Raw genomic sequence first — 17,200 nt, 5'->3', positions numbered from 1 at the left:
TGATTCATAACATTAGTTACCTTCCTTGAAAATTGTTTGAAAATGGAGAATTTGTAAATTGGGTTGAATTATACATTTTGAATTTCCTAATTACTTCATATATTTTTAGTAATTTTTTTATTCATACACACAAATTCTGCCTTCATAAAAAAAAAAGCAAAGGATAATATTACTTCACTGTAAGCTGGAATTTGTCTCTACGTACACAGGATTCAGCACTAAAGGTAGACATTTACATTAGGACTAAAAGATAACAGTAATACTTACAACGCTGCCATTACCACCACCGGCGTCACCACCACCACCACCACCACCACCGTTAAAGTCCTGAGAGAGGATATCATGGGCGGCTGAGAGCATGACAACATAGGCAAAGTTATTAGTGAGACCTAGCAGCCAGAATGACAGAAGGTTCCGCCAGTGTTTCTTCCTCTTGGTGGCGGCATCAATCTCATCCACAAGGCTGCCATTCTGGGAGACCAACGAGTTTTGGTCTGTAATCAAAAAGGAGTGAGATATCAGTGTTGAGATATACAGGGTCATGAGATCATCAGATACCACTGTTACTTTCAGGACATTGTAAGGTCATGTTAGACTAGATTAGAATACGATGGATTAGATTTTGTGGTGTTAAGTTAGTGTGAGTTATGTCAAGTATGGTTCGGTTAATTTATGTTTTATTATCATATTGTAGGTTTGATCAGATTAGACTATGGTGAGTTACATTAAGTTAGAGGAGGTTATTTTAGGTTAAGATAGGTAAGGATAGATTAGTTTTAGTTATGTAAAGATAAGTTTGGTTAGGCTGGGCTGGTTTAGGTTAAGTATAAATAATTTAAGTTAAATAACATATCCTAACTTAATCTAACCAATCCTCATCCATTTCTGCTTTATTCATTTAACATTCTGGATGATATGTCACATAACATTAACAGGAAAACTTGTGTAATTAGCTATACTCTGTTCAGAATAAGAATGTCACCAAGACCTCTGTGTCAGGTTGGTACTCCTGCTCCCTACTGACCTGTCGTCTAAGCAAACCTCAACCTCCCTCGAAAAAATATTTATATGCCTTCATTTTGCTCAATAATTATGCAAGTTAAGCAAATTTGTTTACATTTACAAATGAAGCACTGTGTGTTCAACAATATCACAGTTTTCAACCTTGATAGGATAATGATCAAGGAATTATGACAAGTGTAGGTTAAGTGATACAGTTTTGTGGTTTATATATATATATATATATATATATATATATATATATATATATATATATATATATATATATATATATATATATATATATATATATATATATATATATATATATATATATATATATATATATATATATATATATATACATAACTTTACTGATAATCATTATATTCAACTGTGACCAGATAGTATAAAAAGTATGAATATCATTGTGTAAGTCTTCACAGCAGTCTGTCTTGTAAATATGGAAGTTGATTTGTAGTCAATAAACTATTTACTTACCTAGGAACAAACTCAACTCCCTAAATCACACTCATTACTTTTGAAGACTTAGTGCAGCACCTTGTACTGCTCCCAACTTGTAACAGTTGGTTCATGATCTATACCAGCATTTCTTAATCTTTTCTGACCCTAGCAACTCCTGTAATCAGGTCTAGGCAGTCTAGCACTCCCCATACTCTGGTAAACATTAAACATTGCACCTTGCTAGGAGTCAGTAGACACCTGCCGAAATGATAATTACTCCCAGTGAGATCTAAAGCACTGTTCAGGGGGTGCTGTGAACTTATCATTAAACCCAGCTGTGACCTCACTGAATGTTTCTCTTTGTGTCTCACAACACAAGGGGGCAGTCACAGCCTGCCCTCTAAAGACAACTCTCTTCCTCCACACAAAACTAAAAGCACCTAATAACACACACACCCTTCACTCAAAAATTTTAAAATCATCATGGCGACTCCTACACCAGCCTCGGAGTCCCCATCTGGGGAGGGGACCATAAATGTCCCCAGGTCGGACTGCCTTTCTGTCAATGATCCTAAGTGTCTTGACACCCCCCTCAACTTTTTCTTCATTAACTTCTGCAACATTCGCAGTCTAAGATCTAATTTTCAATCTGTAGAACACCACCTCTCCTCTTCTAAACCTCATCTTCTCCTCACTGAAACTCAGGTGTCTGAGGCAACTGACAGTAGCCCCTTTTCTGTTCCCTCCTACTTTCTCTATCCTCATTTTTTATCCAAAGCTGGATGCTGCATTTATGTGCGCAATGACTTAACCTGCTCTTGTGCCCACGCTCTTGAATCTTCCGAGTTTTCCACCATCTGGCTACGACTACAGAGTCACTCTCAAACCAAACTTATCTGTGCTGTATAACTCTCACCTAACTCCTCTGACTATAAGAAATTCTTTGACTAATTAACTTCCAAAGTGGAGCACATTCTGACCCACTTCCCTTTTGCAGAGATCTCCATTCTTTGAGACTTCAATGTTCACCACCAGCTTTCCCTTTCCTCTCCCTTCACTGACCATCCTGGTGAACTAGCCTTTAACTTTGCTATCCTCCATGACCTAGAGCAATTGGTGCAACACCCTACTCATATTCCTGACCATCTTGGAGATACGCCCAACATTTTTTACCTTTTCCTGACCTCTAATCCTTCTGCTTATGCTGTCACCCTTTCTTCTCCGTTGGGCTCCTCCGATCACAATCTCTTATCTGTATCTTGTCCAATTGCTCAAATCCCTCCTCAGGATCCCCCTAAGCGAAGGTGCCTCTGGCATTTTGCCTCTGCTAGTTGGGGGGACCTGAGGAGGTATTTTGCTGATTTTCCTTGGAATGACTACTGCTTCCATGTCAGAGACCCGTCTTTGTGTGCTAAGCGCATAAGAGAGGTGATAGTGTCTGGTATGGAGGCGTACATTCCTCACTCTTTTTCTTGTCCTAAACCTTCTAAACCTTGGTTTAACACAGCTTGTTCTCATGCTATACATGATAGAGAGGTGGCCCACAAAAGGTACTTAAGCCTTCCATCACCAGAATCTCATGCACTTTATATTTCTACCCGGAACCATGCCAAGTCTATTCTCCAACTAGCCAAAAACTCCTTCATTAACAGAAAGTGTCAAACCTTTCAAGATCTAACTCCCCTTGTGACTTCTGGAATCTAGCCAAAAATATCTCCAATAATTTTGCTTCTTCTTCTTTCCCTCATTTATTTCAACCAGATGGCACCATTGCTACCACATCTATTTCTAAAGCTGAACTCCTTGCTCAAACCTTTGCTAAAAAGTCTACCTTGGACGATTCTGGGCTTGTTCCTCCCTCTTCTCCACCCTCTGACTACTTCACGCCACCTATTAAAATTCTTCGCAATGATGTTTTCCATGCCCTCACTGGCCTAAACCCTCGGAAGGCTTATGGACCTGATGGGGTCCCTTCTGTTGTTCTTCGAAACTGTGCCTCCGTGCTTGCACCTTGCCTAGTCAAATTCTTTCAGCTCTGTCTGTCAACGTCTATCTTTTCTTCTTGCTGGAAGTTTGCCTACATTCAACCTGTACCTAAAAAGGGTGACCATTCTAATCCCTCAAACTACCGTCCTATTGCTTTAATTTCCTGCCTATCTAAAGTTTCTGAATCTATCCTCAACAAGAAGATTCTTAAACATCTATCACTTCACAACCTTCTATCTGATCGCCAGTATGGGTTCCGTCAAGGCTGCTCTACTGGTGATCTTCTGGCTTTCCTTACTGAGTCTCTTTTAGAGATTTTGGTGAAACTTTTACTGTTGCCTTGGACATATCAAAAGCTTTTGATAGTCTGGCATGAAGCTTTGATTTCCAAACTACCCTCCTACGGCCTCTATCCTTCTCTCTGTAACTTCATCTCAAGTTTCCTTTCTGACCGTTCTATTGCTGCTGTGGTAGACGGTCACTGTTCTTCTCCTAAATCTATTAACAGTGGTGTTCCTCAGGGTTCTGTCCTGTCACCCACTCTCTTATTATTATTCATTAATGACCTTGTAAACCAAACTTCTTGTCCTATCCATCCCTATGCTGATGATACCACCCTGCACTTTTTCCATGTCTTTTCATAGACGTCCAACCCTTCAGGAGGTAAACATTTCATGCAGGGAAGCCACAGAATGCTTGACTTCCGGTCTTTCTAAAATTTCTGATTGGGGCAGAGCAAATTTGGTATTGTTCAATGCCTCAAAACTCAATTCCTCCATCTATCAACTCGACACAACCTTCCAGACAACTATCCCCTCTTCTTCAGTGACACTCAACTGTCCCCCTCTTCTACAATGAACATCCTCGGTCTGTCCTTAACTTATAATCTGAACTGGAAACTTCACATCTCATCTCTAGCTAAAACAGCTTCTATGAAGTTAGGTGTTCTGAGACGTCTCTGCCAGTTTTTCTCATCCCCCCGCCCAGCTGCTAACTCTGTACAAGGGCCTTATCCGTCCATGTATGGAGTATGCTTCACATGTCTGGGGGGGTTCCACTCATACTGCTCTTCTAGACAGGGTGGAATCAAAAGCTTTTCGTCTCATCAACTCTCTCCTCTAACTGACTGTCTTCAGCCTCTCTCTCACTGCCGTAATGCTGCATCTCTAGCTGTATTCTATCGTTATTTTCATGCTAACTGCTCTTCTGATCTTGCTAACTGTGTGCCTCCCCTCCTCCCATGGCCTTGCTGCACAAGACTTTCTTCTTTCTCTCACCCCTATTCTGTCCACCTTTCTAATGCAAGAGTTAACCAGTATTCTCAATCATTCATCCCTTTCTCTGGTAAACTCTGGAACTCCCTGCCTGCTTCTGCATTTCCACCTTCCTATGACTTGAATTCCTTCAAGAGGAAGGTTTCAAGACACTTATTCGTCAATATTTGACTACTGCTTTGACCCTTTTATGGGACTGGCATTTCAGTGGGCATTTTTTTTTTTTATTGGCATTTTACTGCCAGCACTTCCCAGCATCCCTAAGTTGATTTCAGCACCCCAGGGGCTGAAATCAACTTACTTGCAGTGCAGGTAAAGAAATGCTGATTTATACAAAGAGTACATTCCAAGTAAGCATGCATAGTTTAGATTTAGTATAATTCAGGCAGCAAGCTGAATATTAAAACAATGAGGAAACAACCAAACCTAGAGACTGGAGTAATAAAGTAAATTTAATTTGATCTAAAATATTCTTATGTGTTCAATAATTTCACACACTTTACACAACTGTACAAAGAGATTTCACTTTACTTGGGTATTAATATGTGGTGATGACAGGCACCATCTTCATATATCTACCTGTAAGTGACTCATGCTCCTCTGTGTCGCTGTATGTCCCAACCACTTCAATTTCGTCACTCATTGACACGATGACTCAAGATCTGCAAAATAAGCAAACATTTGTCATGACCCACTAAAGAGTATCATGGAAACACTCTCAGTGAGATGATGATCTGAAGATGAGATAAATTGGCTATGAAAGGTCGAAGCACAGAAAAAATTAATCTGATCATGACATAAAGTAGCCATGACAGGCTGTTGCTACTGATTGAAACCTGATACACTCAAGGCAAAAAATGTGAGTTTAACATGTTTCAATTAGGCAAGGTGACCATCAAAGTCCAAGTGAACTTTGCAATAAAAATAAAATGCTGTGGATATTAACTGAATAAATATAATCATAAATAGGAAATTTGAGTTTCGTGGCTCTTGTCTCTTGATGATATTCAAAGGTCCTGCCTCACAGCCATAGTGGTCTATCACTGGTCCTGTAATCAGCAAACCTTCTCCACAGATACTGCCCTGCACAGAGAGATGTAGCCAGGTGCCAGAGGCTTGTGGGGCATACCTATCAGTACCTTGTCTAACTGAAGAGCAGCATGTGGTGGTTCAGATGTGTGTGGGCAGGCAAATGATATGAAAATGAATCCAGTGGATTCCAAAGTGTCCAGCACACCTGTGGCTAGCATAAGCAGCTGCAGCAGACACATGCACACACTGTCACTTTCATCCCTTACATCATATGATAAAATATGTGGGCAGTATTAAGTTTTGAGTAATCAATGTTAAATGGTGCTCCCTTACTTAGTTAAGTGTTCAGTCAAATTACTTTAACAAAGACTGAGACAATTATACAGCATTTGAAAGCTTAGAAGTTGCTCTTTGTTATATCATCAAAATCAAGTTTAATTTCTTCTAGATTGGAAAGTTCCAGTGTCACCTCACACTTGTCATCAGCCATCATCATCACTGCACCATCCAGTCTTGTCTGGGTCAATTTGAACAACGAAAAACAATTACTACATATTATCATGTATCATATCATGTGCCTGAAATAGTTATCTACTTATGAAAATACATAACTGCTGTCTTGCCTAGAAATTGGTAAAATACAGCATACATTACAAACGTGTAGTCTAGGGTGGAAAATCTGGAGGATTACAGCAACATAAACAAAGCCTTGTGAAAGCTGGGACATGACTGGTCAAGCATCCACCATGCTGAAAACAAAGGACCAATGACAGGACTTGATAAATGATGCATAACCTCAAGTAAAAACAAACTGTGTGTCATTAAATGAAAACAATATTTGAAGAAAGCCACGACTGTGGTGTGACGTGGCATACTGTAAAAGCCTTGATCATGCCTCTGTAGTGCCCCCATCATCTCCCAAGTGTTTTTTTTTACATATCCCATGGGTGCCATATAAATAGATGCTTATTTGTGTAATGAGCATCTATTTATATAGATGCTCATTACACTACATTATATTATAGTATACATTATAGTATACAGGGCTCATTACATTATAGTAATCAGTCCAAAAAATTAATCCTCTTAAATATTAAGCAAGTCAAAATTGGATTTTTGGGAGGCAGGAGTTGCCCTGTTCTGGTTCCCTTAAATCCCCCATGAATTAAATTGTGAGTCAACTACTGTGGGAAATGATGAAACATTATCTAAATGCATTCTGTTTGTTTTTGTGAGACAGGGTGAGCTGTTTTTCTTTCCTCCCAGTTACACCCAACCCTTTTCTTAAATATGAACTAAGCCTGCAAAGTAAATACTCTGAAAAGGCACACAGTGCCTGTAAATAAAACTACGGTAACGCTATCATATAATTATCTTTAATGCCTGGATGTTACCAATGGTCAGGGTGGAGTCAAAGGTAAGGATGAAAAATAATATAACCTGTTCTAGGTTATAAAGAAAGGAGGTTTAAAAACAAAGAGTACTGAAAAGGTTAAGCTTTCTTCCCCAGTACCACACACACTATAAGGTTAATATCTGGTCACAATTGAGTGATTAAAAATTAATTGATATCCTGAATATTATTGGAGGATTGTAATTCCTGGTTCAATAAAAGTCAATGCAAGGTTAAGTAAGGTCAAGTGAATTAGATTGGAAACAACAGTATTCTTTTACTCTTTCACCAGTCTCAACATGGGTTTTCTTAACCTTCTCATCAGATACAGCTTCTTATTCTGAATAATTTGAACCCCCATACGTACCCACTACAAATTATTTATAATGCTGACAGCAATTTTTAAAGATTTATCTGACTTTAGGGAAAGGAAGCTTACTCACTCACTTCTGTCACAATGATCGGAACTGATACACCCACACATGTGATGGACAGACAGTCACTGATCTTCCCTGGTGAAGGTGAGTTAATTTGTCCTTATGTTTTTCTCATCCGTTGTGCAAGTGTGAGATTAATCACGGTGATTAGTTCTTTTACTTGAGAATGCAGCTGCTGGCCAATTAAAAATATAAAAATAATTTAGCCAGGCACAGCATTCTATTTTATCCTGTGGAGGGAGAAGTGGATCAACTTGAAATATCTGAATTATTCTCAGGATGATGTCTGTCTGTGATGGATGTTGCCTCAATTGTTTCCAGAGTATAGCCAGATTTTACAAAGATTTTACAAAGATAATGACTTTGTATTTATTTCTTAGCCTTGCCAGTTAGGGTAGGATAGGCTAGGTTAGGTTAATTTGGTTATATTTGATGAGTTTCATTAGGTTAAGTTAGTTTGGTTAGATTAGATTATATTAGTTTGGTTTAATTTCATTAGGCTGAGTTAGGTGGTGGTGTGTGATAGCCTGCTGGCAGCCACAGGCAAGCGGCAGCCAGTCCTCTTGGGGGTAACATTGCAAGTGAGTGTTACTGCTGTTACTTATTGGTGAGGACAAAACTATTTTTCTGGTAGATTTCGATGTTTTGTATTTATCTGCTTTCCGTTTTTATTGCAAAACAATAGTTTCTGAGGGGATTGGAGATGGGGGTAGTGAAAAATAAGAAAAAAGTAATGATTTGCGGGAAAACAACATGCAAATTAATTCAAAACAGACTGAAAACTATCAGAAAAAAAAAGTTTAGTCCGGAACCGAGACTGGCGATTAAAAAAAAAAAAAATCTAATAAAAATCAATGCAAGGCTAAGTAAGGTTAAAGTAAAGCAAAACTTGGTTACAACAACACTTAATAACAAAATAAGCCACAAGACCGCGCCCACTTACCCTCCTCTGAAACAAACTTTACCATGAAATTCAACAGCGCAAGTATTTAAATGATAATTCTTCACCAACTGACGTGACGTTAGCAGAGTACGTACCTAGTACACAGAGGGCTTCGAAGTGATGGTACACGGACGTATTTTGCGAAGGTTCTGAAAAAGTATTTGCGTAACGTACTCTCAGCTGAGTTGTTGACGTCGCTTACATCACGTGCGTCTCCCTGGCGTCAATTTCCTCTTTTGTACGGCGACTTCCTTTCATTCATCCAAGTCATTCCTTTTTAATTTTCTTTTCTCGCATATTTAGAATGATCATATTGCAGTTTTTTTTTTGTTTCCAGTATGTTCTTTTTCAAATGAATATCTGTCTGTAATACTCCCGCCGGGTTTATTTTTGTTGTCAAGTAAGACACCTGCAAGCGGTCCTTTTATTGTATTACAGCTTATTCGGTCTCTGTTGTATGTATTTTTCTTTAGTTGCCATAGTGTATCACATTTCATAAATTACACACTGCTACCTACGTCACCCCTCGCCGCAACAATATATTCATCACATCAGTAAAATATACAATACTTTCGATAAAAAAAAAATATTTGTTGTAGTGACTAAAGTCTTTCTTTCTTTCATAGCATACATTTTTATTAATGGATATGCAAGGAAAGGTACAAGTGTGAAATACTTATAATAATTATAAATCGTATGAAGCCAAAGCCATATGAACATTCCGAACACTACCAATTAATTATTTCTACTAATATGAGACGTTTGAGAAAATAATAACATTAAATAATACCAAAGCGTATTTTCTCTGTCATATTGTAATATGTGAAGCTAAAAAAAAAAAACACTACAAGTTAGAATAAAAAAATAAATAAAAGTTACCCTTTGAGATGCACCTGGTGAGTGACGGCAGCTGGGAGAGCCGCGGGGGACTGGGTGAGTGTGTGAATGTGTGCGCTGGTGTGTTGCTCTGACTAGGAGTGAGCGTCAGACAGTCCCTCAGTCAGTGCGTGGACTCGGCGTGAGGAGGAAGGCAGTGCTCTCCTTCACACAACACTCACTTCGTTGAGCTCTATGGAACACTTCACGTCGTGTTCCTGAGGTCTTGTCCGGATCCCGTGGCTGAACAAGACTGATCGGCTGTAATGAACTGACAGGGCTGCACGAGTGACCACTACGCCTGACAGTGACAGTAGTCGCCACCCCTGCCTTCCAAAACACCCCGTGATACTTGAACCAGCAATACAGCACCACCTGACAAACACGTGCTTACTGCTGCAAAAAAATATACCCTCACCTGCATTACCTTGATTGATTAACTCTATCCACCTGCTGATTCAAAATGGGAGTCAAGCTTCTTCACCCACGCAGACGAAGCTTAATCTTCAAAATGCTTATGTTTTGTACCTTCCTTGGCTTCGTGGGACTGTGGTACAAAAATGACGAGCCAGGGATCGATACCCCGGCGGAACTCGAGCCACGGAAGGACTCCCAACAGGATTCCGTCAACCACATACAGGATCCTGATAAGGCGAAATTCCACGGACACACGGACAAGCCTGACCACCTGCCTGGGCCCATCCTGGAGGTCAGCAATAGGATAGAACAAGGGGAGGCTGCGGGGATTCCTGCGCCAGTACTACAAAATATCCAGCCTCACAAACCTCCCAATTTACCAAGCCCTCAGGATGCCGCGGAGAGGATGAGGGCGGAGATGTGGTTCCAGGAGGATGAAAGGAAGGTGGTGAGGGGCTTGGGTGAGGGAGGGAAGATGGTGAAACTGAGTGGTGAGGAAGGAAAGCTGGCTGAGGAGGTGATGAAGAAAGAAGCGTTTAATCTTATTCTCAGTGATAAGATATCTGTCAATCGCTCCGTTCCTGACTCAAGAGATCCATTGTGAGTATTGACTTGACGTTGTTGTTGTGGTTTTTTAATATATAGATTGATTTTAGTATTTTCATAGCTTATAATTACTAATATTTTTTTATGCATTTCCACAGCTCACATAGCACACTTTTCTACATATTTGGGTGACTGATTATTTTATGCAATGTTTATGTGATGATGTGATTGTGCACCTCCGCAACACACTGGTGACATCAGTTTATCGCTCTCGTTATTAGTTATCAGCATTCGTCGCCTTGTTGATTTGTTTGCATTGATGTTGGTGAGAAGAATGATTGTTCTAATAAGCGGCGATGAACCAGATATGTTGGCACTGCCAGTTTTTATTAATTCTTTTTATGTGTAAAGGACAAATAAAAAAAAAAAAAAAAATGGCCACGATTACCGTTCTTCAAAAACAGTACTAATAATGAATGGAAAATGCTTGTATAGTTGAATAGAAAGGGTTCCACAGACGGTCAGTTACTCCCTCACATGTCTCGATACGCCTTTCCTGAAACGGTCGAAGTCACAGGAAGCGGGAAGAACAGAATCAAGCAGAGTTTCAGAGTATACCGTTAAAGGAGATGAAAAATGGAAGTTTCTGGTCAACTCCCGCATTAGAAAGGTGGACGGAGTAAAGGTGAAAGATGGAAAAAGAGGACAAGTTGTACATTTAACCCATACAATCCGTGGAAACCTCTTGGAACGTATTAAAAGAGTCCATTGTATGTCTTAATTTCATGACACTAGACAGTTTTAAGATGAATATTTCACTAGATTCAATACGCAACTCACAGATTTCAGAACAGCCATGAAACAATGAATGCATATACATTTACCAGAAAAATAATACAAAAAGTCTATCGGATTCTTAAATGGTTTGGGGAATGCATGAGAATACCGATGAACTCTTGCATCATCAAGGTGGACAGAATGGCAGAGGAGGGAAGAGTCAAGATACTGTAACATTCGCATTGATAAGGAAGATAATTAGAAAAGGTCATAGAGTTTACTAGTGAAAAGCATGAAGGAGTTACGATATTTCCAAACTCTAGCATTAGTAAATTGAACGAAATGTATTTTTATGAGTGAAAGGGACGAAAGAGTCTAGATACTGTAACATTCGCACTGGTAAGGAAGATAATGAGAATAAGGTAGACAGTTATAAAGTTTATCAGTGAAAAGGATGAAAGACTTACGATATACTCAAGCTCCTGCATTAGTAACTTGGACGAAAGGTATATGATGGTAAGTAGAAAAAAAAAAAAAAAATAAATAAAATGTAGGAAGTATAATATTGACACATCCTACTTTTGTAATTTCAAGTGGTCAGTTTACCTCGGGTGTTAAAAGGATGTAATACTATATTTTGCTTCGTATGGAGATGCTGTCCCTTAGAACTGTGTCCTTTCGTAATCTAGCTCCCCTCCCCTACCCCGCATCCTGTGCTGAGGTGAAGAAAGGGATTATCCGTGGTATGTTATCTGGTTGTGATGGTGTGTGTGTGTGTGTGTGTGTGTGTGTGTGTGTGTGTTCGTGAGAAAAATCCATGATGTTGAAATATGGGACGGGTCTAATTCATATTATTTCCCTCTCTCTCTCTCTCTCTCTCTCTCTCTCTCTCTCTCTCTCTCTCTCTCTCTCTCTCTCTCTCTCTCTCTCTCTCTCCATCCCAACCTTCACCTTCTCAGTCAGTCCTCTCCCTCACCACTCACCTCTCCCTTACACACCCAGACAGCCTTCTCTCTCTCTCTCTCTCTCTCTCTCTCTCTCTCTCTCTCTCTCTCTCTCTCTCTCTCTCTCTCTCTCTCTCTCTCTCTCTCTCTCTAGCCGAATGATAATTTATTTTTACTTTATTTATTTCACTTATTCTTTTCATAATACGTAGCACTATTATAAATACATATATTTTTTTTGGGGGGAGACGCGGAATAATGAATAACTTAATGTTCTTATTATAACGTCATACTTAATTTATTATTTTCTTAAGGGGGGAATTACCTTTCACCATTAATATTCTCTTGACTTTTATACTTATTATTATTGTTATTATTTACTTTATTTATTTATTTATTTATCTTTTATTTTATCTTCGAAGGCAGGTATACATACATAGTTTCTCTTCCCGTTATACAGAAAGGTATACATCGGCAGATTCTATTTATACATTCACGTCACACTCCTTACTTCGTCCCCCTCCCTGCATATATTACTCCCTACCCACCATTCTCTCTCTCTCTCTCTCTCTCTCTCTCTCTCTCTCTCTCTCTCTCTCTCTCTCTCATGCAACCACTCCATAATTTACTCCTACATCTGCCCACGACTACTATGCGTCCTCCTCCTCCTCCTCCTCCTCCTCCTCCTCCTCCTCCTCCTCCTCCTCCTCCTCCTCCTACCTTTCCCTCCACTTCTTGTTTTTCTTCCTGACCGTGTGTTATTTTTGTCTCATCCTCTCCCTCGCTTCTTCATTTCCTGCCTCATTCATATCTGCTCCCCCTTCAATCCTGTTCCATCTTCACCTCCTTCAGCTTGTTTCCTCCTCCCGGTTTCTTACATCCTCCTTTCGCACCCCAGACGTAAACAAACACACGTGAGGTACCACCAGCAAATATATAGCAGAGTTTTTTGTGGGTTTATGAGTTTTTTAATTACAGTACATAAAGGAAATACCGGTTTGCCTATATAAAGGATGATTAATTCTATGGAAAAGATCGTGAATGATTTGTAAAGATGTGTTGGGTTACATATAGGGATTAGTGAATTGTACGTGCAAGTTAGTGAATTATATGTAGAAGTAGTGTTACACGTATATACAAAGTAATGAATTATATAGGAAATGAGGAATTACATATACAAGATGGTCAGTTACATATGAAATATACTCATGTACTGAATTACACTTAGACGATTATAGATTACATACTGAAATACTGAATTACCTACGGAGGCTACTGAACCTTGCATAGAGTATCCTGAATTACATATAATAATAATGATAATGATGATGATGATAATTATAGATAAAAACAGCAGTAGATAATTAAATGCTCGTGTTTTTTTCCTTCTTTCTCTTTTCCAGATATTGATTTTGTTGCTATCAATATTTGCATTTACTTTTATCTTATCTGTTTAAGTGAGCAATTATTTAGTGCCCTTGAGTAACTGGCGCTTGTTTAGATATTATGTAAAGGAAAATTCTCTTAAACGATGAAAATGAAAGTTATTTGCTTGGAATAATATAAACTTGCCTTGTATTTGTATCTCTATTGCTTCATCATTATCATCATCATCATCATCATCATCATCATCATCATCATCATCATCACCACCACTTTCATCACACCTCTCCTTCCTTTTTCATTTATCGATAATTTTTCCTCCTTTTCCATCCTGCCTGGTACAACTTTCACTCTCTCTCTCTCTCTCTCTCTCTCTCTCTCTCTCTCTCTCTCTCTCTCTCTCTCTCTCTCTCTCTCTCTCTCTCTCTCTCTCTCTCTCTCTCTCTCTCTCTTTCTCTTTTCATGCCTATCTCACGCCTTTGTTTTGATTATGACTTTCCATTCTCTCTCTCTCTCTCTCTCTCTCTCTCTCTCTCTCTCTCTCTCTCTCTCTCTCTCTCTCTCTCTCTCTCTCTCTCTCTCTCTCTCTCTCTCTTGCCTTTCTTGTATCTTAATTTGATATAATAACTCTCTCTCTCTCTCTCTCTCTCTCTCTCTCTCTCTCTCTCTCTCTCTCTCTCTCTCTCTCTCTCTCTCTCTCTCTCTCTCTCTCTCTCTCTCTCTCTCTCTCTCTCTCTCTCTCTCTCTCTCTCTCTCTCTCTCTCTCTCTCTCTCTCTCTCTCTTGCCTTTCTTGTATCTTAATTTGATATAATAACCTCTCTCTCTCTCTCTCTCTCTCTCTCTCTCTCTCTCTCTCTCTCTCTCTCTCTCTCTGTGCATACATTACATTGACACTTTCTCCCTCATCGTGTGTGTGTGTGTGTGTGTGTGTGTGTGTGTGTGTGTGTGTGTGTGTTTTCCAGGTATTAGGTATTGCCCAGTCATATGTTTGCCTTACACACACATACAGAGAGAGAGAGAGAGAGAGAGAGAGAGAGAGAGAGAGAGAGAGAGAGAGAGAGGAGTCAGGTTGCATCAGCTGGACGTGTCTCGGGAACAGGTTAAGACTGGTCACCTGGGGTCAAGGATATTGTTTTCCTATTTTTCTTCTCTCTTCTTTACTCCTTTCCTTCCTTCTTGCTATCCTTGTCTCCCTCCTTCCCTCTCTTCTCTTCTCTCACTCTTACCTCTTCTCTCCTTCCCTCTCTTGTCTCATCCCCTTCCTTCTCTTTCCTATTCTCTCTCTCTTCTCCTCTCTTCTCTTCTCTTCTCTTCTCTTCTTTTCTCTTCTCTTCCCTTCCTCCTTCCCTCTTTTCTCTCCTCTCCTCTTCATAAATATTTTCATTAGGGCTAATAGCTCTTCTGTTATTCATTCTTTCTTTGTGTTCTTGTTTCGTTTTTTTTTCTTATTTCTTTCTCCGTTTCTTCCTTTCCTGTGTTTGTCTCCTTATTTCTTTTCTTCTCTGCTATCTCTCCTCTCCTTCCGTGCTTTCTTCCTTCCTTTCTTTTCTTTCATCTTTCCTTGTCTTCTTTTCTCCTTTCTTATTTCTTTCCTCTCTCTTCTTCATCCTTCCTTCCGCTGTCCTTTCATTTTTCCTCTTATTTTCCTTCATCCTTTCCTCCTTTTCATCCTTGCTTCTCTATATATACTTTCTTCCCTTCATTTCTCTTTATTTGTCTCCATATTGTCCTTTTCTATATCCTTTTTCTTCTTATCTTTTCATCTCCTTCCTTCCCTCGAGCCATTTTAGTAGTAGTAGATTGTCAGTCCCCACGTATCTAGTTTTTTCTCTCTCTCTCTCTCTCTCTCTCTCTGGGAAAAAAATGTCAATAATTCTCAATGCCACGCCCCCCAATTTACCAAGACAATGCCCGATATTTATTTACTGAGGCCAAGATGTGGAAAGAAACTGAAAATGCTCACGTTTCTTTCAGATTAGCCACTTATATAGACACTTAAGTACTTAGACGCCGTGATCATTTTTTTTTTATTATTTTTTTTTTCATACTGCAAGGCCTCCACCACCAGCCACCAGCATTACTACCCTCTATCATTCTTGTTGCTGTTATTTATTTATTTATTTTTTTCTATTCAGTCTAGTTGGGGTGATATTGAAGTCATATTGAGCAGTGTATGTTATGGTGGTGGTGGGGATGGTGGTGGTGGTGGTGGTTGTTGTTGTTGTTGTTGTATTTTTAATTTTAGTTTTTGTGGTTGTTGTAGTGGTAGTAGTAGTAGTAGTAGTAGTAGGAGGAGGAGGAGGAGGAGGAGGAGGAGGAGGAGGAGGAGGAGGAAGAAGAGAAGTAAGCATATATGTTCTAGTGTATTCTTTAAACAACATAATGATCTTTAACACTTTTACGTAAGATATTAAAAATGTCTTATACGCGCACGCCTCAAACTCGCCAAACCACATTTTCTTTACATACTTTGCTCCACCACTAGAAAAAAAGAGATAAAAAAAAGAAAAAAGTACAAAGTAACTTTAAACCATGAAAATAACTCATAACTAACCTTAACCTTACCTTACCGCCTCTGAAGACTCGGTAAAAGTGAAATGTAGGTATTTAATTGTAGCTCATTAACAGTTGAGGCAAAAGGAGATCTCATTACAGCATGAAAGAAAGTGATAAGCAACCTTCGTATTATTTAGCTTTACCACATTTGAATATACGCTAAAAATTGAAGTAACGAGATCACACACACAGTATTTTTAGTATAACTCATTAACAGTTTAGGTAAAAGAAGTAATTGAAATGATATGCAATAGAAAGTAATACTGAACATTCATATACATTTTTTTTACTTTATAACATCTAATTACACGATAATAAAATAAGCAAGGTCATACAGGTACACTCATTCATAGAACCATTCAGATGACCAATGGATGCGAAAAATCACGATACAGGATGTCTTGGAAGGGTTGGTACTCGTGCATAGAGATAAGAACATAAGAACATAAAAAAAAAGAAGAAGAAATAAATAAGGGAAGCTGCAAGAAGCCATCAGGCCTACACGTGACAGGCCGTGTATGAAGCATATTTACCTACATTCACCTGTCATCCCCATCCATAAATTTGTCTGATTTTTTAAAGCTTCCTAATGACTCAGCACTAACAACCTGATTAGTGCGTCCATTCCATTCATCTACCACCATCTGGTAATAAATAAGGTAGCTTTCCTTTAGTTAACCCTTTGATGTTTATGCACAGCTATTTAAATGCTATATCTGTATGAAAAATACGGTCATCATTACATAAACTGTTTGGCGCACCATGTGAAGTACTGGCTTAGCAGGACTACCAACATTTCCGAAGGCCCCGCTCTATTTTTCGAACATCGTCGTCGGTTGTGTCAAATTAGCTGAACGAAAGTAATAAATATATATAGTTTTTTTTATTTGTTATTATTTTTTTTTGTACGAGTGTATTGACAAAACTCTAACGTGATGTAAGAAATGCAGAAAAAAAAAAAAACTAGTGAGGTATTTTGACAGCATGGAAAAGTGTTAATTCTCAGGTAAGAAAACAAAATAATAAATAAAAATAAAATAGGTAAATAAAACTGACACACACACACACACACACACACACACACACACACAGTTTTTCGTTTCCATCACTCAGGCTTCGATCAAGTTAGAGTCTTTTCATTAGTACCTTGTTACATTACGTCAGCTGTTTA

At 38.9% G+C, this 17,200-nt stretch overlaps 2 protein-coding genes across 10 annotated transcripts in view; one reads left to right on the top strand and one right to left on the bottom strand.

Annotated features, from left to right (window-relative positions):
* Positions 1 to 9,535, bottom strand: part of LOC135089263 (battenin-like) — a 40,979-nt gene extending 31,444 nt beyond the window's left edge. For 4 of the 8 annotated variants that reach the window (XR_010261436.1, XR_010261435.1, XR_010261437.1 and 1 more), the window contains exons 1-3: positions 8,625 to 8,780; positions 5,304 to 5,386; positions 268 to 494 (exon numbers count right to left, since the gene is read on the bottom strand). Coding sequence is in view for 5 of the 8 variants with exons in the window: in XM_063984710.1 (XP_063840780.1) it covers positions 268 to 494; positions 5,304 to 5,367 (291 nt within the window). In the remaining 3 variants the exon portion in view is untranslated. Of the gene's footprint in view, positions 1 to 267; positions 495 to 5,255; positions 5,387 to 6,405; positions 6,506 to 8,624; positions 8,781 to 9,408 lie in introns of those variants that run through there. The other 4 variants (XM_063984711.1, XM_063984712.1, XM_063984713.1 and 1 more) reach the window with 4 other exon arrangements.
* LOC135089261 (polypeptide N-acetylgalactosaminyltransferase 1-like) overlaps positions 9,490 to 17,200 on the top strand; it is an 82,904-nt gene continuing 75,193 nt past the window's right edge. The window contains exon 1 of one of the 2 annotated variants that reach the window (XM_063984709.1): positions 9,490 to 10,422. In XM_063984709.1, coding sequence (XP_063840779.1) covers positions 9,869 to 10,422 — 554 coding nt within the window. In that variant the 5' untranslated portion in view covers positions 9,490 to 9,868. The remainder of the gene's footprint in view (positions 10,423 to 17,200) is intronic. The other variant, XM_063984708.1, reaches the window with a different exon arrangement.

Source organism: Scylla paramamosain, chromosome 32 (assembly GCF_035594125.1).
Source record: "Scylla paramamosain isolate STU-SP2022 chromosome 32, ASM3559412v1, whole genome shotgun sequence".
Classification (NCBI taxonomy): Eukaryota; Metazoa; Arthropoda; class Malacostraca; order Decapoda; family Portunidae; genus Scylla; species Scylla paramamosain.
Note: the sequence above shows the minus strand (reverse complement) of the source record. Positions and strands in the feature narration are given on the sequence as shown.